Here is a 23,195-nt window from a genome sequence, read left to right on the forward strand (position 1 = left end):
ATATAAAAGTAAATTGTATAAAGATTGAGACGTATATCCATAGTGATAAAGAATCGTATTTTAGGGTTAGGTAGCTAGGCGTTGCGTTTAGTGGGGTTGCCTTTGGTGGTTTGGGCGATTTGGGATAGGGCTGAGCTAATTGAGATACAATTTTTAACTAACATTACTTATTATTTGTCTTCATATCCACCTCTTGAATGTAGTTATCTCTATCTGTATTTGTAATAGTCTCGAATACAATCTCAGTATCATAAGTCGGTTGAGTACCAGATTAGGGCTTTAGTGTTGCTAAGGCCGAGAGACAGAACATGAGCCTCGGGGATCTATACTTGGAACGTAGTACTTTACTAAGAGAAATTGCACATAGGTATCGTAGTTTACGACGTTACTGTAGCTCTAAGTTTTCTTTAAAAGAGGAGAGAGAAAAAAAAATTAATGAACAAAAATAGCTCCGAGTCATTTATGTAGGTGTCCTCAAAAAAGAACTTGAATTTCTGTTCATGTTGGGATACCTTCTTCGCCTTGCTATACTACATATATATATGTGAGGTTAACTGTAATCTTTTATGATCATCTTCTGGGATTTGCTTTCGAACAACATTGCACACGGTTTCCTAATACCTACTCGATCGATCTACCGTGTACACATGCCAGACCGGGGTGTGCGGTCTTTCTAGAATGGATGGGATCTTCATCAAACGAACGACGTCTATATCTCAGCACGCGTCTTCCAATCATTTCACTAATCCTGGGCCACGCGGAGGGTAAACCACGCATACTAGCTAGCGAGCATGTGAGTTATGAATGCCAGGCAGCAGCAGAGTAATACTACACGGTAAGCCAAGGACGATTGTAACCCTAGTGTGATGTACGACCGTACTGGAGATACTCGTTCTTCTCGTATTAACTCTGCGAAGACTATGCTCGGATATTAGTACTCAGTGAGCTACGACTTAGCGAGATGACGACCACGTCAACTCGGATAAAGTGAGTGGCACTGAGTGCACAGCTATACAGCATGCACTCGGATTAAGTCTCCGTCTACTACGTAGTAATGCAAATTTAGCGTGAATTGTCGCCTGACTCCACACTCCTTCAGCCGATGGTTTAGCCCAGACTATCGAACCACATCGGAACCTGTCCGAGACGTAGCACTCAACGTCATTTACGTTTCGCATTGTGGAATTTGTTCATATTCATAATATTGTAGCGTAAAAGATTAGTATAATGGTGGGTAATAGTCGTAACTCGTTAACACTGATTTCTCGAAGCCAAGCACCCTCACTCAGCCCATAGTTTGTGCGTCCAACAACTCTTCGGCATTCCGACGAAACACCCGCTCGGTCAACTTGGCATCGTTGCCGCATATCCGAAGGCACAGTTCCGTGAACGGGGCGATATCAGTCCCACAAAATCGTGTATGCGGCCAATCTGTCGCGAAAAGCACGCGGCTCGGGGCCTCTCGGAGAAGTTCTCGGGCCATCATCTCAATGTCTCGCATTTCATGGTCCTTGCTGAGCCGGTATGGTGCGGAGATTTTCACATATGTGTCTCCCGCTCGGAGGAGGGATACCAGGGATGAAAATCCGGGCAGCGAGTAGGGGTCGAACGAGGCTCTATCTTTCCAGCTCGTAGATAATAGATCCGGGCCACCAAAGTGGTCGATGCAGAGTTTGACACCGAGCTGTGGGACAATAGGCTCGAGCAGTGGGATCATATCGAGGGGGACGTAGACCTGAATAGCCCAGCCGAAAGGACGGACAATCTCCGCATGTTGCAATAGCGTCTGTGCCAGCTCGTCTTGGTCCATCACTTTCCCTACTGACCTCAAGTTCACCCGTACTCCACGTACGCCTAATGAATGCCATTCGGATAACGTTTGGGTATCTATGTTCATCGGGTCAATCACCACGACCCCTCGCCCGCGAGAAGGACCGATACGCCTCAGTGCTTCGAGAAGACAGGAATTGTCATATCCGTATATTGATGGTTGAACAAGGACGATATTCTCAATCCCTAGGGAAGACTCAAACGCTAGAGCCTCCTCGATAGTATGTGTTGAGGGTTGGTATACTGCGCTTGCATCTACTGGAAATCGATGTGGCTCAACGACATGCATATGTGTATCCCATGCTTTGGCGGGAAGCCTCTGTCTTAATGGGATGGTATGCACAGGTTTCTGTTCATCCCTGCTGAAAGGAAACAGCTCCCCCTTTTGGAAGGTGGTTAAGGAGGCACGAGGACCAAGGACAGCAGGTCGAGGCTGGACAGACGTAAGCATGTTGAGCAGGGAACGGCAGGGTATTTTCCGAAGGTGAGAGGACGAAGAAGAGTCGTTCGATGATGAAAGGATAAGAGTATCACCGATTGTATATAGTGACCCAAAACGGTAAACTGTCAGGACTCAACTCACTAAGATCGTTGGGGGTATTCTCCCGACTGCCCTCTTCGATAGACAAGTCCGTAGAAGTATCATGTTTAGTTCCAAGTCCGCCAAGTTATAATACCAGGTTTACAGCAGCGGATTTAGTCTCGCCAACTTTCCGTTTGCTTTACCGGAAGCAAGGCAGGAAGAGAAGGGGGAAAAATTAAAAAGGGACGAATCAGTCAGTGACCCACAGGGGAAGTGGCTATCTTCTGTTCCTTGAAGCCTTAAGTAAGGCATGCTGACAACGGAGATTGTCCGTGAGGGAGTTCAGCAGACTGCGGATACTATCAAATATACTCTTTCTCGGAGACGTCGGATAATCCGATTTGACCGGAAGTTATATGGAGGAGTGAACCAATGATAGAGTGAGATCTTGGAGTGTCACTGGTAATTACGGTAGGGAAAACAATCATCCCTTCGACTCCGTATACGGTGTCAAAGTCTCCCAGCAGCAGTAAGGGTCTCTCCTTCCACGTACTAAGCGAAGAGAGAGTGGATTCAGATGGGCGGAGACAGCCGACAAACGACCACGCCTTGAACCGTGCCAAGTTGAATGGGAGTCCACACGTTCTTCTGAAAGCTCCAAATGCCGCATGCCCCGAGTGACAGATGACTGGATGCAGGATTTTTTTCTGCCGCTTCTGCACGGCGTAACCTAGAACATCACGATCCAATGAATCTCAAAAAGATCTTCATGGACATTACACAAGTGAGGAGTAGAGATTTAAATTGAAGGAGGAGAAGAATGGCGACAGAGCGGAAGTTGACCGAGACGGAGGGGGCGTGACCTGGAAGCCCTCTTTTAAAACTCTTCGCCGTCCGTTTGCCCCCATCGCGCCGAAAGGTCCTCTTCCCGTCTCCAGTTCGGAGAGTACCCGTCCTCGTTTATACTGCCCCCGAGAATAATACTACTCCAATCTCGAAGGATCGCTTAGTGGTTGTCATTGTCTGATTTCCCCGGATTTTTTCGATTTCGGGCGAATCGAACAAATCACGTTCCATTGCGCCCCCTTTATCCTCTCGCCGTCCAATCGCCGTCATGGTGGATTGGTCCCGGTGGAAGACCCACCCCTACTATGCTCTCGTTATCTTCATTATTGCATGTGGGAGCATACCCAAAGGTGAGATAGTGCATGATCCTGGTCTATATCATCGTATATATTCAATCTAATTCTGACCGGGCGTGCTTTGTACAGGTTATGATGAAGGTGGCTTCAGCGCTAGCGTGAAATTGGAATCTTTCAAAGAAGACTATAACCTCATCGCATCCAATTGGACCCACGACAAGACGGGGCTCGCGAACCGCAGTGCTAATATCACCTCTTTTAATGTCCTGGGGGCGGCCTTCGGCGCACTCTTCGCCTTGGACCTGAACGACCGATTCGGCAGATTAAACTCATGGCGCTTGGCTTGTCTGGTATGGGCGTCGGGCCTGTTCATCCAGGTCTTCTCCTCGGGCATATATGGCCTCTTGTTATTCGCGAGAATCTGGAGTGGTCTGGGAGCTGGAGCTCTGACCGTGACGACACCGCTCTATTTGTCGGAGATTGGTACGTGGCCCCTCGTGTTTAACTGAGACACCCTGGAGCTATATTGCTAATGCTTATTAGCTCCCGCAAGAACTAGAGGACTTGTGGTTAGCTGCTACATGGTCATCTTGCTGGCCGTTTTAGCTATGGGTAAGTCTAAGATCTCATCAATGGGTCCAACAAAGCTTGGATTGCGGAAGCTCATCTCGGCATTCTTGAAAATTAGGCTTCTTCATTAATTACGGCGCCAACCAACACATGGCCCCGACCCGGAAACAGTACCGCCTGGTACAAGCCATCCCCCTAATTCCAGTCGGACTCGCCATGGTGGCCTCCTACATTGTCCCAGAAACACCCCGCTACCTAGTCTCCAAACAAAAACACGATGAGGGCCGCGCAGTACTCGCGCGCCTCCGCGGCAAAGACATCAACGACCCCGAACTCGAAGCCGAATTCGCCCTAATCGACTCACAAGTACGCGCCAAAGCCAGCGACCTCGCCACCGTCACCCCCTGGACAGCCTTCAAAGAAACGCAAACCAACCCCAACTACCGCCAGCGCTTCTGGCTCCTCATCGCGATGCACACAATCGCCCAATGGACCGGCGGTAACGGCATCACCTACTACATCTCGACGATCTTCCAGTACGCCGGCGTAACAGGCAACTCGACCTCACTGATCAGCTCCGGCGCCTACGGCATCGTCAAGCTGGTCTTCACGATGGCCTTCACATGGGGGCTAATCGACCTGTTCGGCCGCCGCCGTTGCGCCTTGGCGGGTCTCAGTCTCCAGCTAGCGGCCCACATTTACATGGGTGTCTACATGGGTCTTCAACCCGGCTCTTCCGACAACAAATCCGCGTCCGACGCCGCCATCGCCTCCGTCTTCGTTTACGCCGTCGGCTGGTCCATCGGCCTTTGTACCATCCCCTACCTCTACGGAACGGAGATCTTCCCCACCCGTATCCGGAACGTGTGTTACGCGATCAGCATGTCGCTGCACTGGTTTTTCCAGTTTGCCGTGGTCCGCGTCACGCCTAATATGTTTGCCTCGTTGAATGTGTGGGGCGCCTACCTCTTCTGGGCTATTATTTGTACCCTTGGTTTAGTTATCCTGGGCATCTGGATGCCGGAAACTAAGGGTGTGCCGATCGAGCGCATGGGTGATCTCTTCGATACCCCGTGGTACCTGCGTTGGCGTGCCCGACCCAAGTCCGATGACTCGCCTGAGACGGCCCCTAGTGTCTCTTCTAGCACGGATGCTAAGCAGGCGAAGTACCAGAATACGTCCTTGTAATATCTTCTTCTTGGATACCCTGCCCCTTCTAATTTATTCTCTTGTCTCTATATTTACGAGATTTAATATTTCTTCTACATACATACCCTTTTATTCGCTCTGTGAAAAGCTTTGTTGCATGTTAATACACAGCATATACATCTTGTACGTTTTGTTGTCTTATACCCGCTTCGATGTATTTATATCCATTAGAAGTTAGAAGTTAGAGATTACAGCTATACCACCAAATGTCTTGTTTTGTCTACTTCCCCAAGAACGCGAAATTATTAACATAATGTTTCAAGAGGTATAAACAACCCAGGCATGCTCCATTCGCCTATAGCTCCTCTAAATGTAGAATGCTCAAGCCTTGCTTTTTCCACGCTGGCACATAAATTACTCTAACCGAGGCTCAAACGCAGGTGTCATATTAGTCGTGATGGGCTCTGCATACGAGAATGCTTCAAAGACTTCCGGCGTGATCTCGTACGAGCCAGGGTTATCTAGCGTCATTATTGCGTTGGGCATTCCACCCAGAAGATGAGTCCCGGCCATTTGAGGAACGCCTGTCTGTGAAAGCTCGAAATCCGCGACGGGCTGTTGGAAGGAATATCCCGGGAGGAACGAGGTGTTCACGCCTGATGGGGCGACGGAGGCAGCGATGGATGAGGCATCGGGGGAGGGTTGATGAGACGGGGAGACGTGGCGGGAGGTATCACTGAAAGTCGAAGGGGCGTGGAATTGCTGCTGCTGCTGCTGTTGTTGTTGTTGCAGCGGTAGACCTTGTGGTTGGGACGGGGAGTGACTATGACGAGATGGGGGTTGTGAGCGAGGTTGAGCTTGTTCCGGTTGCGGAGTTGGCAGCACGATGTGGATGTCGATCTGCAATTTCTGAAGCTCTTGGTAGATGAGACTGAGTGCGGTCGAGATCACTAGAACCAACGTTAGCACAATAACCCTATATTTGAGTGAGTGGACAAACATACCAGGGTTTGAGACCTTCACTCTCTCTAGAGCGAAAATGCAAAACTTGAGTTTGTCTAGCGTCCCGGGAGCAGCGTATTTCAAAGCTTGTATTTCGAGCAGGAATATCGACGCAGCAGTGTACACGCTGTAGGAAAGTGAGAGGACAACATGGGCATCGCCGAATGTGCGACGATATAGATCAAATAGAGACAAGATTGCTGTTGCAGATGTCATGCACTGGACCAGATGGCTCTTATCGTATGACTCTCGGTTTGTCTTGGAGCAGAGGATCGGACGATGGAGAAGGATGTTGATAGTGTGATATAGCGAACTGCAGTGAGGGAATGGTAAGCACATGAACAATATAGTAGGAGGTAGGGGTCGCGTACTTTAAGATGACAATGTGGCTCGGCGGAGAGTACGGAGGAAGGCTTGTAGGTACTAGTTTCAGATAATCGGGCAAATCGTCCCACCATTCCGCTAGATTCCTAGCTTGCTCGATCACACAATTGTAGAACTCTGCCTCTGACACTTGCCTTATAGGGTCATAGATGTGAATCAAGATCTGATTGAGCACCTCCGCCAATCCGCACATTTTCATGAAACAGGACGTGGAGTGAGCCTGAGTCGGGGGATAATGAGCGCCGTCCGGGAAGACAACGCCATGCGGCGTCCAGATTTCGATCTCTGAAGTGTCGTCCAATACTGTCCGTGGCGGACTAACTCGCGAGTGCTGCATCGTAGGCGACCGGCCAAAGTATAGGGAAACCATTTTATCCCAAAAGTAACAACTCCAGAAGAGACGGTTCCGGATCTCGATATCTTCATCGCTCAAGTGAGCGGAGTCCGAATACTTGCGGCTGTCGATGGATATTCCTAAATCTTCCAGCATTCGAAAAGCCATGCCGCTGTACAACCAAGCCTGGGACCGATTTCCTCTGCCGCACTCTTGCGCACTAAGTAGGAGCAATGTCTGAATGGTTGGAATACCGAGATTACCAACTTTGAGCGAATCATATAGACCAGAGACGGCGCGATGGGAGAACTGTGCACCGCCATCAAACGAATCGAGGATAGGGCCGATTCTTGGTTCGGACTTGCACCACCGGACCGAATGGGAGAGGATCGCATTGAGAAGAGCGTCTGAATAGTATGGACCGTTTATCTTCATATCGCCTACTCGTGGTTAGTTCTCATCCTCCACCAGTAGCAACGAGGTTACGAACGGGTAAATGCTGGTCGATAGACGAAGTTGAAGAGCGGCTGGATCCAGCACCAATGTGAGTCGAGGAGATATTGGAACGGTTCCTGAATTACGAAAACAGCAGTGTAAGGATAGTTATTCCTTTAGCAAGAAAGGTTCATGGTTAAACCTACTGGCATGGTGGCCATCTGTTCGAAGGCCCTTTCCCGCCACGCGTTGTTGATCAACCTTTCCTTTCGAGCTTCGTGCTGTACGGCAAGACGAGACGTCGACGCTGCCTCGTTAAGAGCACCGCTGGGAAGTTGAAACAAACTAGTCGGGCCGTGAAAAGATATTCGACCATCGTGCTCGACCTTCAGGCCTTCGAAATCCCTCGCGAGATCGACGCTACTACTTTCGTCTTCTTCTTTGATGCGAGTCCGAAGACTTGGGCTCATGCTGCCTCTACCTTCACCGGTAGATGATGGGGTGCTCGCCTTCCGCACCTCAGCAGCCGACTGCTGTTGGCTCCGTAGCTTTGACAGCGCATCTTCTAACTGGGCGACTCGAGCCTCCAACTGTTTGGTATACGATAAAGTTGGAGCTCTAAAAATACACAGTTAATAAAGTAGAGAACTATAACATGTAGTCGAGGTGATGCCATGTGTTAGGATCAAATCGAAAGAGATAGTGGGAGGGAAAGGAAGACAATCCGCACTCACAAGCTATAAACGCAGGTCTCTCCGCGCGCCGCACATCGAGAACATGAGGGACTAGCACCATTACATTTCACCTGGAGAATAGTATGTCAGCGTGCGTGCCAATAAGCATGGTACACGAAGGAGATCCTTCATCGCTTGTGATCTCGGAAATCATCCGAAGATATAGCAGGAGAGGGAGAAACCCACCTTTCGCTTGCGGCACGCCTCACACGAGAAGGCGCTCTTCCGCGGCAGACTGGCCTTAGCCGGCACGTCGGCCGTGCCAGAGGAGCTTGGTTCGACCACCATGGAATTGCGAGGGCAGGATCCAAGTTTACGGTGGGAAACCGATTAGGATACTCGACACCCGCCATGAGGTGAAATTGGAGGCTCACGCGAGAGGAGAGAAGAGGGGGAGCGAGGGGAGCAAAGGAGTGGGGGTCGTGCGAAGGCGAATGAGAGACACGACCAAAGGGGGCAATTTTCTCCAACAGGAGGATTTTCGGGCGAGAAAGAGTCTAAGTCGTGGGGCTGGCCTGGTAAGGGAAAAAAAAAAAAGCTTCTCTGAATCACGTCTCACTCCACCTTAAAAAAAAAGGTCCATGGCGATGATGCCAGAAAAAGAAAGTAGTGACGATGTCTCCTGGGCAGGTTTGACGACGGTTGGCGAATCAGAGCCACAAATGGGGGTCTGGTTTGTGGCGACTTTTTTGTTGAGCGACTTTTCTTGCCTAAGAATAAATAATCTTAAGCTTAAGGTCAGATGACAACATAGACAAGCTGATCGCGGTGGAGTTGCCGAGCCTTAAAGCTTAGGAATCTAGCCGCTTCGGGGTGTGAACGCCAATCAATCTATAACTTTGGAACCCCCGTCCATAAATACGAATCAATATTGTACATGATGGCCTTGCCATACGTGTCCCACTTATTATACAAATCTCTTCTCCAATTGCACCAGAATATCGTGCACCTCGTCAACCTTTAATGGCACCGCCCGGGGGTTCTGAACCGCCTGCTCTCCAAGCCGACTCACCAGCATATCCTGCAGCTTCTGGGCATTTCCGTCAGGCTTGCTCTGCAGTTGACCGGTGATGTCCACTGTGACACGCGACTCTGCAACATCCTTAGGTCCAACGATGAAGATAAAGTTGTACTTCATCTGTTTGGCCCTCTGGATCTTCTTTCCTAGCGTCTGAGGGCTGTCGTCAACGTCAATCAAAAAGGTCGAGTCGACAAAGGAGAGAGGCTGCGGAGCATTGTTGCCATGCTGGCCAGGCTCAAGCGCACGGAATCCCGATATCTTAGCCGCAGCCTCATGCGCCTGTTGCAGAACTTTCTCATCCTGATTGACCGTCAAAACAATTCCCTGTCGCGGAGACAGCCAGAATGGCCAGCGACCGGCATATTGTTCAATGAGTAGTGCAAGGAATCGCTCTATAGAGCCGAAGTTCGCCCGATGAACCAGCACGGGCGTTGCCCTTCCAGGGGTTGCCGGATTGTAGTCCTCCTCTCCCTCAGCCACCTGATACTCCAACCCGAAGCGCTGTGGTAAATTCATATCCAGCTGGATAGTCGAGAGCTGGTGATATTTCCCGGCTTGATCTTGGAGCTGAATATCGATCTTGGGGCCATAGAACGCACCGTCGCCTTCGTTGACTGCCCATTCTCTTCCACTGCTATCAAGAGCTTCGCGAAGCTGAGATTCCGCGCTGTCCCACAATTCCAGACTACCAATGAAGTCCTTCTCCGGTCGCGTAGAAAGTACCAGCCGATACGGCCCCAGTCCGAAAGTAGTCATAACCATCTCCACGAATCCAAGCGCGGATGCGATCTCACTCTTAATCTGTTGCGGTCGGCAGAAAATATGACCATCGTCTTGGTGGAAGCGTCGAACTCGAGTGAGTCCGCTTAAAGAGCCCGAAACCTCGTTTCGGTGTAGCGGGCTAAAATCGGCATAGCGGATGGGTAGTTCTCGATAGGAATGGTTTTGCGACTTGAATAACAAGCAATGGCCAGGGCAATTCATCGGTTTCAGTCCGTACGATTCGTCCTCTCCGGCCTCTCCTTCAGTATCCCCCATAGCCCCTCGGCCTCGTACCTCGTACATATCATCTTTATAGTTCTGCCAGTGTCCCGATATCTCCCAGAGAGAACGTTTGTAGATGGTCGGGGTTAGGACTTCGCGAAAACCGTACTGGAGGTATTGCGTGCGGAGGAAGGAAACGAGTTTGTTGATGACATGAGTGCCATTGGGGAGGAAAAGGGGGGATCCAGGGCTGTAGATAGAGGTGGTGAACAGGTCCTGCGCAGTTCCCAGTGCGCGATAGTCGGCGGAGGTAGATGCGGAGTGGGAAGGCGGCTGTTCAGGCTGGGGGTCGGAGCATGAACAGGGTCGAGTGGATGTGGTGGACAGCCATTGCAAGCGCGGCGGTCGGAGAGTGTAACGTGTACTGGGACAAGATTTCCGCAGGAGCAGGGACTGCCGTAGCAGAGGGTTTAATCGGCGCATGGTTGCTGGGGGGTTGATATCATCGTACAAGGAATTTTTTCGAAGCTGGCCCGTGAAACACGAACGCGATTGCCGATCGGCCCGATCTTGAATAAAGCACTCGTGAAATCCATCCCCACTTCTCTTCTTATCGTTCGTCAACAATCAATATACAGAAACCTTATCGTCGACAAACAAGGGTCCTTCCAGTCCTTTCTGCTCATCCTACAGTTATTGACATTTCGTTCACTTATTCTGACAGCTTTAAGACGCCCCAGGGGTGACACTTGGTAGAGTGAATGCTTCGGCTAATATAGCAACTGAGAATCATCCTTCACCTATGTCTACAAACTCCTCTCGTCCTCAGGATAGTTCTATCCTGGGCGAGTCTTGGGTAGTGGCATCGTCGTCCCCCGACAAGGAAGACCGGCCGAGTAAGGACCGGCCGTCTGAAAGCTCAAGTCAAAGCCGTCACCTAAACAAAGAGACTGGCCGTCATGAATGTAACAATGGATCCGACTCAATGACTACATCGGCCTCTTCCATATCAGGACCCGAACTCATTATGCCCTCAATCTACGAGACACCTATCACTGAAGGTTCCTGGGTTGCGCCAGCTGTGCGATCCAAATCCAAGACCGCACATTCTCTTAGGCGCAGACATAACGCAGCGCGCGAAAGCACACCCCGAGGAAAGAAACATGACCTAGATATGTCCAAGGACGGTGGCTCTTCTGAGCAAGGGCCGAACTCTAGTCAGGTAGATGAGAAGCTCGCTCGTCCAAAGTCAGCATCAAGGTCTAAAACGTTGGAAACGCTGATTCGAACCATAATAAACGTGCTACTTGTTGTGGCCATTTCGCATTTGCTCATCATCCCCGAAGTAGTCCAGCAGTATCAAACTCTCTGCACGATAGAAACTATTTCCACTCTATACCCGGCCAGTTGTATTCCACCCTACCCCCAGCCTCAGCCCAACCGTCACCGTGCATCCCGCTCCGACACCCTCGTATCCTCACAGATACGGCTAGAAGCCCTATTCAACACGACTCTGCATGCAATGACCCCACTATCGGACACACTGAAACAAAGCGAATCGAGGCTCCGCGACATCGAGACGGCGCTAAAGAAGGCGTACCCGGGCATGAAACACGAGCTCGACCTCGAATTTAGCGGCTGCTGGGAAGCCACCAGAGCCGCCACCAAGAAATTCGATTCCCTCAAAGTTGATATCCGTTCTGCGGTCGATAATTTAATCGCAACCAGCGGGGCTACGGCAGGTGACGCCCAATCCGCCGCTCAGGGCACCCGCCTATCGACGCAGATGTCGTGGCGTGAACAGTATCTGGATCAGCTAACTGCCCGCATGCAGAACAAGGCTGACTCTTTGTCGAACGATCTCGCCACGCTAGATGACCACCTGGAATCTATTGGCAGCATCTTGGTTCGGGAAATGAAACAATCACCGACATCTCTAGGTACAACAGACTCCGCTGCGGAATCTCCTGGCGGTGGACTCCGGGCATTTGTTGACAAATTGCCTTCGTTTTTCCGCCAAACAGCGGACGGAGACAGCCCAACTCGTCCGGATTTGTCGATATCTGAGCTCTTCCGGGACGCTGCGGAGCAGCATCGGCCCGTCGTTGATGCTGTGCGACGATTGTCCTCAGAGTTGCAAACCTTGCAGAAGAAGAGGGCATACTGATTGATGTGCCTACTGTTATGTTCATGTGATGTGTCTGATTGAAGAAACGATACCCGATTAGGTGGGAGCTTGGGAGTTTGGATAGGATTCAGGATACGAGTCATGATTCGGTTGCTTGCTGTCTGTTTGTTTACATTGCTTGTTTATTTGGTGTTCATGATTTGATGATTGGAAGCAAGGGAAGTAACAGTGTCCGATCCCATGTTAATGTTATCTTCTATCTTCGAAAGAGAAACATTCAGTCAACGGAAAGGTGGCAGATACGGTTACTTGCATAGAACAGCTTGAACTGATTTTGAAATGATATTATATAAATCCGTCCGAGCTTAAATATAAGCCAGTATCAAAAGATTCTTCTTCACAGTGTGTGTGTGTGTGTGTGTGTGTGTGTGTGTGTGTGTGTGTGTGTGTGATATGTACCTAAGGCTACAATTAACGATACAAGAATCAGGGGGTCATAAAAGGAGCGTGGTCTCCCAAAAGCGTCATAAATCCCGTCCATTACAAAATCCGCCATGGGGTCATTAGGCCAATGAAACAAAAGCAAAAACAAAAACAGATCCAATTACAGCTGCAACATGGCGGTCATCAAGCCCATGATCGTCATGAGGCCCATGAAAGATCCACTATAAGGCGTTGTAGCAGAGTTGGAGAGAGGAACAGTGGAAGTGGCACCAGCGGCTGAGCTAGAAGCCGAGCCAGAGCCAGATCCGGCGCCAGTGGAAGATCCGGCGCCAGTGGAAGATCCAGCGCCGGACGAAGATCCGGGAACAGAAGACTCGGTCGTGGATGCACCAGCGCCGGAGGAACCGGTGCTCGAGCTGGACTCGGCAGTGGTGGAGCCAGAGCCAGATTCCGAGGAAGAGCCGGTAGTAGTGCCAGTGGCAGTACCAGTGGTAGATTCAGTGGTGTCAGTGGTGCTGCCAGCAGTACTGCTGGTAGTGCTGGTAATGAAACCAGTAGGAGAACTTGTGCTACTGGTGCTAGACTGGGTCGCGGGCTCAGAGGAGGGTGCGGATTCAGTGCTAGACGGGGTGGACGGGGTGTCCGTGGTGCTAGAGGTGCTGCGAGGCTCTGGGGACGAGGCAGAGTTCTTGATGCTCTGCCAGGAACCACTGTTGTCGGAGTAGGTGTAGGAGTCGGAGGGGGTATAGTTCACAATGTTAACCGACTTAACATACATGGTGAAGGGGGCTTTGGTATAGTCAGTCAGCCCACCGGCCCACTGGATAGTACCCTGCGCATTACCCGGGTCGCCACCGGCCCAGATGCCCAGTCTCAGGCGCATAGGGGTTTGGGGGTAGCGAGTACCACCCTTGGCGTCGTTGTAATTAAGAGTACGTACGATGTTGCCATCAACGGCCCAGGTGGTCTGGTCCTTGTTCCAGTCGATAGTGTACGTATGGTAATCAGCCTGTGGAGAAGCCATGTTCACGAAAGTTGCACGGTCATAGGACGAAGTGTCGCCCTTGCCGAAGTAATTGGTCTGAATCTGAGTGGTGTCACCACCGAGGGCTTCCTGTTAAGGGCATCGAGGTCAGTTGAGATTTTTTTTTTTTTTTTTTTTTTTTTTTTTTTTTTGTTCCATGTTTTGCTGGGGAAGCAACTTACCCAGTCGATCTCATCGAGGGCGGACGACTCTAGGACAATGCTGCTGACAATACCCTGTCCCGGCGCAGCCTTCATGACAACCTCGACCTTACCAAATAGGAAGTAGCCGTTAGTGTCAATGGTGGGCGCATCGCCTCGCTTGGCCAGAGTAAACTCGGCACCCTGGCCACCAGCCGTGACTTTTCCGGCGGTAGTTTTCCAGCCGCCGAGAGCTCCATCGCCGGTGGTGAAGTCGGAGTTGAAATTGGCGCCCATACCTGGGTTGGGCTCGCAACCAGATTCTAGTTTTGCATGTCAGTCCAGAGAACTATGGGAATATCTGCTACAAAAAGCAAACGGGGCGGAAAACATACGCTTAAGAGGGTTGCATTTCGAGTAGGTCTGGGCCGAGCATAGTGGGAGCAATGCAGCCAGTGCAGCTGCAGCGTAGTTAAAATGCATGATGTCTGAATAGGTCAATGCGACCAGCGAACGCAGCTCTGCAAGAATCGAATGCGAGGCGCAATCGGGTTTCTCAAAAGAGAGGAGTTGGGAGACGGGCAAGCGTCTAAATAAGTCGAGGCAGCGACAGTGGTTCTGACGAAAGAGACGGCCCACAGGCGTGACGATCTACGCTAAAGAATGACCCGTCTTGCAGATAGTAAAGACGGCAGGATGACGACCTCGTTGCTATGGAACGAGGAGGGGAGGGCTATAGTTATAGCTGGGAAGCTACCGCCAAGTAAGGGTTCACTAACTTTCCAAAATATCCCCTCAGGGGACAAAGAGTGGAATAGCGCCATCCGTCCCGAGCAATAGTTCGGCCGGGGGGAGCCACAGGAAGAAGCATCATTGGAGGCGAAAGTGTCTCCTCTGGGTCGAGCGTGGGAAGTTTCTTTGGCGCTTCATCCGAAGGGCCGCGACCTAAGCTAGTAGCCAGACAGTCACAAGTCACGGTTATGGAACCGAGTGTGGTCCGACTGTGATTGAACGAAAGCGACCGGATGAGAGAGCCACTTCGATCCAGCGGGGGCCGTGCAATGGGGAAAGGGTTCTCGATGATAGGCGTACGCCGTATAGCCGTATGCACCAGCAGACGTGGACCACTCTGGTTCTCCACTGACCTGCCTCTCATTGCGCATGGTCAACTGGGGTCAGCACCACAACAAACTGCAAGCGGAGCGCTTGAAGAGGGAAAGGGAAAAAGCTTGTGCCTTTCGGTGTCTGACTTTCCCTGCGCTCCATTGTTACATGCGTTTGGCTGCAGGTCAGCGTTGATACCTTCTCTGTTGGATAGGACTAAGTCTCAGTCTAAGTAAGTGTGCTCAGAGCTGCACGTATGTCAAAATAAGTCCCGTGTCTCACTGCCACTTTTAGCCGGCGCAGTGTTACATTCGCCAACCACCTCCATACAGTACGTCCCTTTTTTGTTTTTACCTTTGACAGCTTGTCTCACTGTCAATATTAAAAATAAAGTATAAAATCAAAGCAAAGCAAATAAAAAAAGAAAGAGAATAAACGGAAAAATCAACCTATTCACCGCATACAGATCATCCTCGGGAACTGTGACGTTTTCGGAGAATCCCTTCAGAACTGAGCCAAGGAAAAGGTGTCAGTGGCGCCAAGGCAAGACCTGTTGCCACTGTATCCATCAGGCAGCAAGTCAAGGGAAATGCTCAATGGCTGACGACGCAAGCTGATCAGCATTAAAGGGTCACTGAAAGTGTCGCAGCCGAGAACGCGCCATTGTTGGGTCAATGAGAGAGATCGAACAGACGAGACCGATCGAGCCATGGCTACGGGTACCTGCTTTGCTCTGTATCAGGGAATCAAGTTTTTGTCCTGATGCTCCAGAATCCAGAATCCCGAATCCCAGATAGTACCTTCCATATCCGACCATCGAGCGGGCGCGACATTTCCTACGATCCAGCAAAACGGGGTTCTCCTGTTCCTTGGGCCCAAGCATTTCACCGGCCGAAGAAAGAAATTAATAACAAAATCGAGAAAGACATGTCTCACCGCACAATCGTATCATACCAATCTTCTAACTTTTGATGGCTTCAAGCCATCTCAAGCCCACACTCCACAGCCTTGAACGCAACTACTGTAACTGTTCCAATGGGGCGACCCACCGATAACGCGCACACACCGCAAATGCAATCGAAAAGATCAAGGCAAGACATGCAGAAAGGAAAAAGAGGGAGAAAGAGTCAAAAACTGAAAATCTAAAAATAAAAATCCAAACAAACAAAACTGAGAGGTCATGGGATAGTTTGACAAGTGAGGGTTACTCCGAAGTGACTTTCCCCCATAGTTAACACTAACTACTGTGTACAAGTCGGTTTTGTGTACAGTTACATGAAATGATATGAGATTATTAGTCTTGTGATGTCGTATTGACCCCCCTGTCATTCCTGGGGAAACAATATAGATTAATATAAGCGCCATGCAATGCAACAAGGCAGGGAGATTAAAAACAGCATGACTTGCGACTGCATACAATCAACTATCTTCTTGGCTGACTGCAAGCGAAGAGTCATGGAAAAGCCGAGGCGCCAACGGTGGGAATCTCCTTTGGGATCATGTGGTCGTCCCGCTCCACGTGACCCTTTCAAGCCTTGTTGCCTGATTTGGGCCAATAATCAGTCTCGGCTGACTAAGGAGGGTCCCCCGCAACCCGTGACGAAATCAAGATCGATGATTTGATTGATTGTTGAGGATCTCCGGCGTGTTGGGCGATCATCAACCGCCACGTTGAGTACCACACTTCCAGTATTCATCAGTTGATTTCCCCTCCCTTTCCCGCATCTTGAACCTCCTTTCTTTCCTTCCTCTCTTCATCTCTCCATACCACCACAATTCCCCTAGACTATGGTTCACAAATCTGCTAAATCGATCTCACGCTCCAGTACTTCTCGTTACGTTGTTACTGGTGCTTCGTCAGCCTCGTCGGACCCAGATATGGACCGGACTGTCTACATTCCGCTCTGCTTCTGCCTGATCTCCTTCGCTGTCATGGTCTACGTGAATTGATTCGGGAATGCGCAAGCGAACAAAGAAAACTATCAGGTCCATGAAACTCATCATCCCGCTTCCCCGAGCAACTACGAAGTATAGACCAGCATGGTATCCGGGGCCGAGCCCTCAAGCCTGTGTCCACCGCTCACCGCCCCACCTCAAGCGGTTCGACACAGCCATCACCGAGACAACGCTCTCCCGAGTACAAATGCTCAATGCCCAACTGCGTCACTCCGCTACACAACGTATCATGGACTCTTATCGATCTGGGGACGTACAAAGTACAATCTCCTGTTCCACCCGTATGAGCAGCCAAGTGTCAGGATAATAACAATCGAGTCTTAACTACGATACATCGCGCTTGCTGCCTCGGCAACACGAGTGAAAGAAACCTGCGAAATTGTTAACTTTCAACAAATTTACCTTCGTGTTCAACGTACTTGATCCGACATGTCTGGAACATTATCGGATACTGCGCCCATATCCCCCTTGTTTTGATTGTGCCAAAGGCAACCTTAAGGCAAACCTTCCTGGTCGCAATACTTGTTGGGGATGTGCAGAGCACACTGGAATATGCATGTTTACATATATATGCATACAGTGGATACAAGCCACTTTCTCAAGACTATCTCTCTTTTATTTCCTTTTCTTTTCCCCATTATACCCAGGATTATACCACCACAGAACGATCATTCCATTTTCCTTTATATCTTCATTATATATTTACAATTGGCAAATCGAATTTTACATATATTAGTCACATGTCTCATACCCAGGTATAAGAGTAGCGTATTATAATATCCATACAGTAGAGCAAGTAAATAAGGTTATTGTGAGACAAAAACATACAAAGCAAACTGCGCCCCGATCCCAGCCTCCAAACTGTTCATCAGAATGGGCTTTATGTTGTCACAGGTTCTTGCACACTGAGATTCACCTGGAAAAAGAAACAGAAAGAGAGAAAGAAAAGAAAGAGAGGAAGAAAGAAAACAAAAAGAGAAAGGAAAAACTATAAACCTCGCGCCGCCAACCAAATCCACAAAAATGGTCCGCATAAACTTTGATAGTGAACCATGTATACACACTGCCATCCCGGGAAACCTTCCCCTGCCCACACCCATCGTGTCCTGTGGGGTCTTTGAGGGATTTATTCATGCATTTCGTAGTTGACTATACTTAGATATAGGTTCGGACAATGAAAACGAAATGTTTTCTGCTACGGGCGGGGGGGTTGTTTCATGGGAAACTATATGACAGATGTGGGTTAGATAGATAGATCTAAAGCGTATTTTGGATTATATTCAACCCCCGATTGTTGGAGCTGACTATCTGACTATCTGACTTGGGTTTTTAGGTATATCGCAGAGCCCACCTCTCGGTAGTATTGTTTTATTGTTTCTAAAAACCTTAGGTATAGTATTGGACGGGGGACACCCTGTTATTGGAGGACTGTCTTAGTACTGGGCAATCATGGAGTTTCATCCTGTCTGTGCTGATCTTGGGGGTTTGGTCTTCTTTCTTTAGAAGTATGACGTTATCTAGAGGACCATTCAAGGTAGGTACGGCGAGATGTTCATGTCGACAATATGTATATCATTCCCATAGTGAATCACCCGGGATCCAGTATTCCCTTCTTTTACTCATAGGTATGGGAACAAAAGACAACCAAAGGTACAGTTGAATATTGACTATTGACATTCTTGGAAAGGTAAGTATTAAAAGTCAATAGATGATCGAAATACAACATGCACAACACTGACAGTGACTTTCCACCTTGAAAGTAGGGAACACCTCGCTGACTGAAATCTCACACAAGTATGTCTCAGCAACCAGCATCTGTTGTACGAAAGGCCCTGTGCCTATTATCCGGATAGTGATAAGAGCACCTACACAGGCGAAGTACCTAAACAGGGAGCAGTTGTCAGTAACCAATCGTTAACGCATGTCTTACGAGCACGTTCTTGAATCTAGTAGTCCGTCAGAACAACAGAAAGCAACCCAGTGGTCACCGGTTAGCCATAAGGTCTTCCGACCCTGCTTCGTACTCGGTTCTCCTTCATTGCAATTGATAACAGTTGTGTTGGATGTGTATGGTCTTCAGCCAAAGGATCTCGTTACAGATAACCAAGTTTAGTCCGTACTTGGTGATCATTGCGGGTGAAATGCTACAAATATATCTCGTGCTTGTCAGTCTGCTTTTTGAATGCTACTTAATGAGACGTATCGTTGTAACATCCAAAATAATGTTATAGTTTTCGGTCCGAAGATCTTAGTTAATAGGCTCAACAACAAAACTATAGGTACTTCACCTAGGAAGCGCTTTCTTTTGAATCTAGGTCATAATGCATCCTATACAGCTCTACCTGTTTATCTAGTCTATACAATACACTTTACCGCAAAGTGACCAGTTCCTCGGCACTGGTAGGGTGGATCGCAACGCAGCTGTCGAAGTCGCGCTTAGTAGCGCCCATCTTGACGGCCACACCGAATCCCTGCAGCATCTCTCCAACGCCGAGTCCAAGAATGTGCAGACCGACCACCTTCTCTTCCGGCCCAGCGCAGATAAGCTTGAACTCAGTCGGGTTCTTCTTCTTCTCCTCCGGCGGCACAACGTCGTAGTACATCGCGGTGAACTTGGTGTAGTAAACCTTGATCTGGTCGTCACCGTAGCGTTGACGAGCCTCAGGCTCAGTGAGACCGACGGTACCGACCTCGGGGTGGGAAAACACAACGGTTGGAATGTTGTCATAAGAAAGCTTGGAGTCCTTCAGCTCGGGTGGCCCGAACACACGGTTGCCAAGTTGGCGACCAGCGGCAATGGCAACTGTTTTCATCAGCGATTAGTCCTACGTAGTCAAGTTAAAGGGCGGATTGCAAACATACCGGGAGTCAGCTCGGCGTGTCCAGTTACATCACCCAAAGCATAGATACCCTCAACGCTCGAGTTCTGGTACTCATCGACGTCAACAAATCCAGCGTCGTTCAACTTGACGCCTGGGATGTCGAGGTGCAGGTCCTCAACCTCGGGCGCACGGCCGATAGCCCACAGCAGCTCATTGACCTCCATCTCCGAGCCATCGTTTGAGATCAGCTTGAGAAGCTTGTCCTTGCCCTTTCCGTCCCGCACGAGCTGCACTTCCTTAAGGCCCGGGTGGCCCTTGTGGATGGTGATGCCCGCAGCCTCGTAGCGCTCAGTCATGGTCTTCTGGATCATGGGGTCGAACTTGCGAAGGAAGGTCTGGCCACGGATGAACATGTGGGTATCAACGCCAACGGCTCCCAAAACACCTGCCAGCTCGACAGCAATGTATCCGGCACCGACAACAGCGATCTTAGGGGGCAGTTCCTCGATCTCGAAAAATCCATCGCTGGTAATTCCGTGCTCAGCTCCCTTGACATTGGGGAGCTTGGGACGTCCACCGGTGGCGATCAGGATGTGAGGCGCAGTATAGCGGGTCTTGGTGCCGTCATTGTTGGCAACCTCAATGACCTTAGGCTCAACAAAGCGGGCTCTTCCGTGTACGAGATCGATACCCTCACGTCCCCAGTTCCGTTCATAAGCGCCATTCAACCGCTTGACTGTGGCGTCCCGAAGTTCCTTGAAGTGACGGTAGTTGATCTTGACATCCTTGGGAATGGTGTATCCGTAGTGCTCAGCAATATGAAGTGTCTCGTTGACAGTTGCAAAGTTCCAGGTCATCTTCTTCGGGACACACCTGCACACCGCGGTCAGACATTCTCATTTAAGCCACCGACAAAGCGATATGGGCAATAAACCTACCCAACATTGACACAAGTTCCACCCGAGCGTCCACTTTCCACAATCAATGTCTTTGCGCCATACCAACCGGCCGCTCTGCGTCCACTGCCGCTACCACCACTACCACCTCCGAGAACGATATAGTCATACTGCTGGGGCTCCACGGGAGGCATCTTGTTCGAATCGCGCGTCGTGGACGTCGATGTGAACTGTCGGTTGAGTAGAGCGAGACGGGTGCCAACAGCAGTTGAAGGAATGAAGGTCGAGGAAGAATCCAGAGCGGCTCTTGTTGGAGTTCCGCTAATAGCACACCGGTTTGCAGCTGTAGAGATAGTTTTTCTTCTAATTACCTGGGATGCAACCGAAGGGGACGATACAGGTCGAAGAAGCCGGTTCTTGAAAGCCTGAACAGGAAAGGAACGGGAGGAAGAGCGGGGCAGCATGGAGGCTTTATGTTTGGAAGAGTAAGCGGAGGAGGGGTGGAGGAACTGCAGTAGTAATTATGTCTGGCGGGGAATCCGGGCGCGAAAAGCTTCCTTCGGTCAGTGACGGATTCGATTGTGCATGACGTCGAATCACAGCGGTACCTACCAATTAGTAAGATGTGACTATAGCAAACTGCACCCAATTCCGCCCTGAAAAGCTTCTTGTTCAGTCGAGAGAAGGCCAAAGATCAAAAATTTCTCTCCAATCGCCGAATAAACCACCTCCAAAGGCCGAGATCGGGATTTCATCATCTTTACTGGAGGCTGGACGAAGCTACACGTGATTCCGCGGATTGCTAAGCAGCCTGACTCTAACGTAACCGGCAAGCACCCTGCGCATGTAAGCACCCTGCGCACCACCCGCAATATGAAAAATTAAAACGATTAAAACACTATGAATTTAGACTTCTATATAAAGATGAGTAGTTCTATCGATTTGGGCAGTTCGTAATTTTATGGCCCTGTATATTATAGCCAGAATATCTAGGGGGTGCGCGTCTAGCCCCCGATTTAGTAGGTTGAGTTCCCTCTATTTGAATAGCTTTATCTGCCTGAGCCCTGCGCTTTATATAGATTCGGGTGTTAGATACTGACGTACCCCCTTTAAAAGTAATCTGCTTAGTAGAGCGCTTTCGCTTTTTAAGCTGCTTTTTATATAAAGTCTCATATCGCTTAAGCTGATGCTTAAATAGTGTTATATTATTTATAGCTCGTTCAGCGCCTTTAATTATTTGATTTAGGCAGGCTTTAGTAGGTGAATCGGGACTGCGAGACCGATTTTTAAGCAGCCTTTTAAGTGTAGATTCTGACTTTTTCAACTGCTTAACTGTATGAGGCGTTTTAGGCGCTGAACTGCCTCGGCTGCTTGGTCTACTACCTGGAGGTGTAGGCGTATTGAGCTGAACTGCCAGCTGAGATAGAATGGATTCAGGATTTAGAGGAACTAGGCCGGTAGCTTTAAAAGTACTATAAATATTGCTTTTAGTAAACGCCTGCGTACGAGCTTCCGGATAGGCGTCTAAAAAGTTAAGTTTATCGATATGATGAAGCCCGCAGTGTATCTTAGATTTAACGAGGCCACCGTACGCGCGTTTTAAAGGTGAGAAAATAGTAATATCAAGCGGTTGAAGTCTATGAGAAGTATGCGCAGGTATACAGATCGGTATAATATCGTTTTCCGAGTATATCTGATCAAATTGAGGCGTCAAATGACTATCGTGGCTGTCTAAAATAAGTAATCGATATTGTCCGATAGATCGGCCTGCAGTGGCCGGTATAAAATGACTTTGTAATTAACGTAGACCTATTTTATTACTCGTTCAGCTGTTAGGACTAACCTCGATCCTCCAATCAGATAGAACCTTTCGATCCTTATACCAGGCCTCTATATGCACTTTGCCTTTGAATATAATGTAGGGAGGTAGAGCCTATCCATTAGAACTAATATATTCTATAGAAGTGACCCATTCCCGGTTACCTGGTTGTAATAAAAACGGCTTGCCTGGTGTACTAGACCTAGTAATCACTTTGGCAGTAGTAATTAGGTCCATTGCAAACCTGGTTTCATCGAAATTATAGATATCGGATGAGGCTATACCGTACTTTTGAATAGTCTTATTTACCTGCTGAAACTAGGTATTTAAAATCTTCGGATCTTCTATTTTAGCACGTTGATAGTTATATCGACGTACAAAGCAGATCTTAAGCTCAGGCGTACGCTTGATAAAGTTAAATACCTATTTTTTTTCTACAGTTGTAGGGGAAGAAGTAGTATCTCGTTTTGAAAGTAAGATATTGGCCATTTCTCGTACGTATGCTGGCCGGGGCGGTGCACTACGTTTATCTAGCGATAGAATCCATTTTTTAAGCGATTCCTTTTCACTAATAGTTAATTTATGAGTATTGACGCGTCTATCGTATATAAATGAGGCCCCTTTTAGGCGACTGCGCAGGGTAGATTTAGGAAGGTTAAATATCTTAGCTGTTTGTCTAAGGCTGCTAAATTCATTGTTTTTTAAAGCTGATATAGCCAGTACGATTCGGCCTTCTTGCTCAACGCGCGATTTT

The 23,195-nt window shown here is 49.1% G+C and overlaps 7 protein-coding genes across 7 annotated transcripts; 2 read left to right on the forward strand and 5 right to left on the reverse strand.

Moving 5' to 3' along the window:
• Positions 1 to 997: 997 nt before the first annotated feature.
• BDV37DRAFT_264363 (putative TIM barrel metal-dependent hydrolase) lies at positions 998 to 3,217 on the reverse strand. The gene is made up of 2 exons (XM_032083661.1): positions 2,414 to 3,217; positions 998 to 2,263 (listed from the first exon to the last, which is right to left on the reverse strand). The coding sequence occupies exons 1-2, from the start codon at positions 2,474 to 2,476 to the stop codon at positions 1,286 to 1,288; spliced, it is 1,041 nt and encodes a 346-aa protein (XP_031935311.1). The 5' UTR covers positions 2,477 to 3,217; the 3' UTR covers positions 998 to 1,285.
• Positions 3,218 to 3,467: 250 nt separating this feature from the next.
• BDV37DRAFT_276466 (putative MFS quinate transporter) lies at positions 3,468 to 5,253 on the forward strand (the record flags this gene model as incomplete). The annotated part of the gene is made up of 4 exons (XM_032085565.1): positions 3,468 to 3,549; positions 3,625 to 3,978; positions 4,039 to 4,107; positions 4,184 to 5,253. The coding sequence occupies 4 exons, from the start codon at positions 3,468 to 3,470 to the stop codon at positions 5,251 to 5,253; spliced, it is 1,575 nt and encodes a 524-aa protein (XP_031935312.1).
• A 375-nt stretch (positions 5,254 to 5,628) lies between these two features.
• Positions 5,629 to 8,391, reverse strand: BDV37DRAFT_288907 (putative C6 transcription factor; the record flags this gene model as incomplete). The annotated part of the gene is made up of 7 exons (XM_032088346.1): positions 5,629 to 6,164; positions 6,219 to 6,529; positions 6,588 to 7,374; positions 7,425 to 7,506; positions 7,576 to 7,987; positions 8,104 to 8,174; positions 8,290 to 8,391. The coding sequence occupies 7 exons, from the start codon at positions 8,389 to 8,391 to the stop codon at positions 5,629 to 5,631; spliced, it is 2,301 nt and encodes a 766-aa protein (XP_031935313.1).
• A 483-nt stretch (positions 8,392 to 8,874) lies between these two features.
• Positions 8,875 to 10,750, reverse strand: BDV37DRAFT_42059 (threonine--tRNA ligase MST1). The gene has a single exon (XM_032090622.1). The coding sequence runs from the start codon at positions 10,589 to 10,591 to the stop codon at positions 9,011 to 9,013; it is 1,581 nt and encodes a 526-aa protein (XP_031935314.1). The 5' UTR covers positions 10,592 to 10,750; the 3' UTR covers positions 8,875 to 9,010.
• Position 10,751: 1 nt separating this feature from the next.
• Positions 10,752 to 12,577, forward strand: BDV37DRAFT_42187 (uncharacterized protein). The gene has a single exon (XM_032090623.1). It carries the CDS (start codon positions 10,911 to 10,913, stop codon positions 12,273 to 12,275), a length of 1,365 nt encoding a protein of 454 aa, XP_031935315.1. The 5' UTR covers positions 10,752 to 10,910; the 3' UTR covers positions 12,276 to 12,577.
• Positions 12,558 to 14,455, reverse strand: BDV37DRAFT_42057 (glycoside hydrolase family 16 protein). Its single transcript, XM_032090621.1, has 3 exons — positions 14,240 to 14,455; positions 13,887 to 14,167; positions 12,558 to 13,794 (listed from the first exon to the last, which is right to left on the reverse strand). Exons 1-3 carry the CDS (start codon positions 14,325 to 14,327, stop codon positions 12,841 to 12,843), a joined length of 1,323 nt encoding a protein of 440 aa, XP_031935316.1. The 5' UTR covers positions 14,328 to 14,455; the 3' UTR covers positions 12,558 to 12,840.
• A 4,818-nt stretch (positions 14,456 to 19,273) lies between these two features.
• glr1 (glutathione-disulfide reductase GLR1) lies at positions 19,274 to 20,816 on the reverse strand (the record flags this gene model as incomplete). Its single annotated transcript, XM_032085566.1, has 3 exons — positions 19,274 to 19,707; positions 19,767 to 20,599; positions 20,665 to 20,816. 3 exons carry the CDS (start codon positions 20,814 to 20,816, stop codon positions 19,274 to 19,276), a joined length of 1,419 nt encoding a protein of 472 aa, XP_031935317.1.
• Positions 20,817 to 23,195: the final 2,379 nt, after the last annotated feature.

This window comes from Aspergillus pseudonomiae, assembly GCF_009193645.1.
Source record: "Aspergillus pseudonomiae strain CBS 119388 unplaced genomic scaffold BDV37scaffold_133, whole genome shotgun sequence".
NCBI lineage: Eukaryota > Fungi > Ascomycota > Eurotiomycetes > Eurotiales > Aspergillaceae > Aspergillus > Aspergillus pseudonomiae.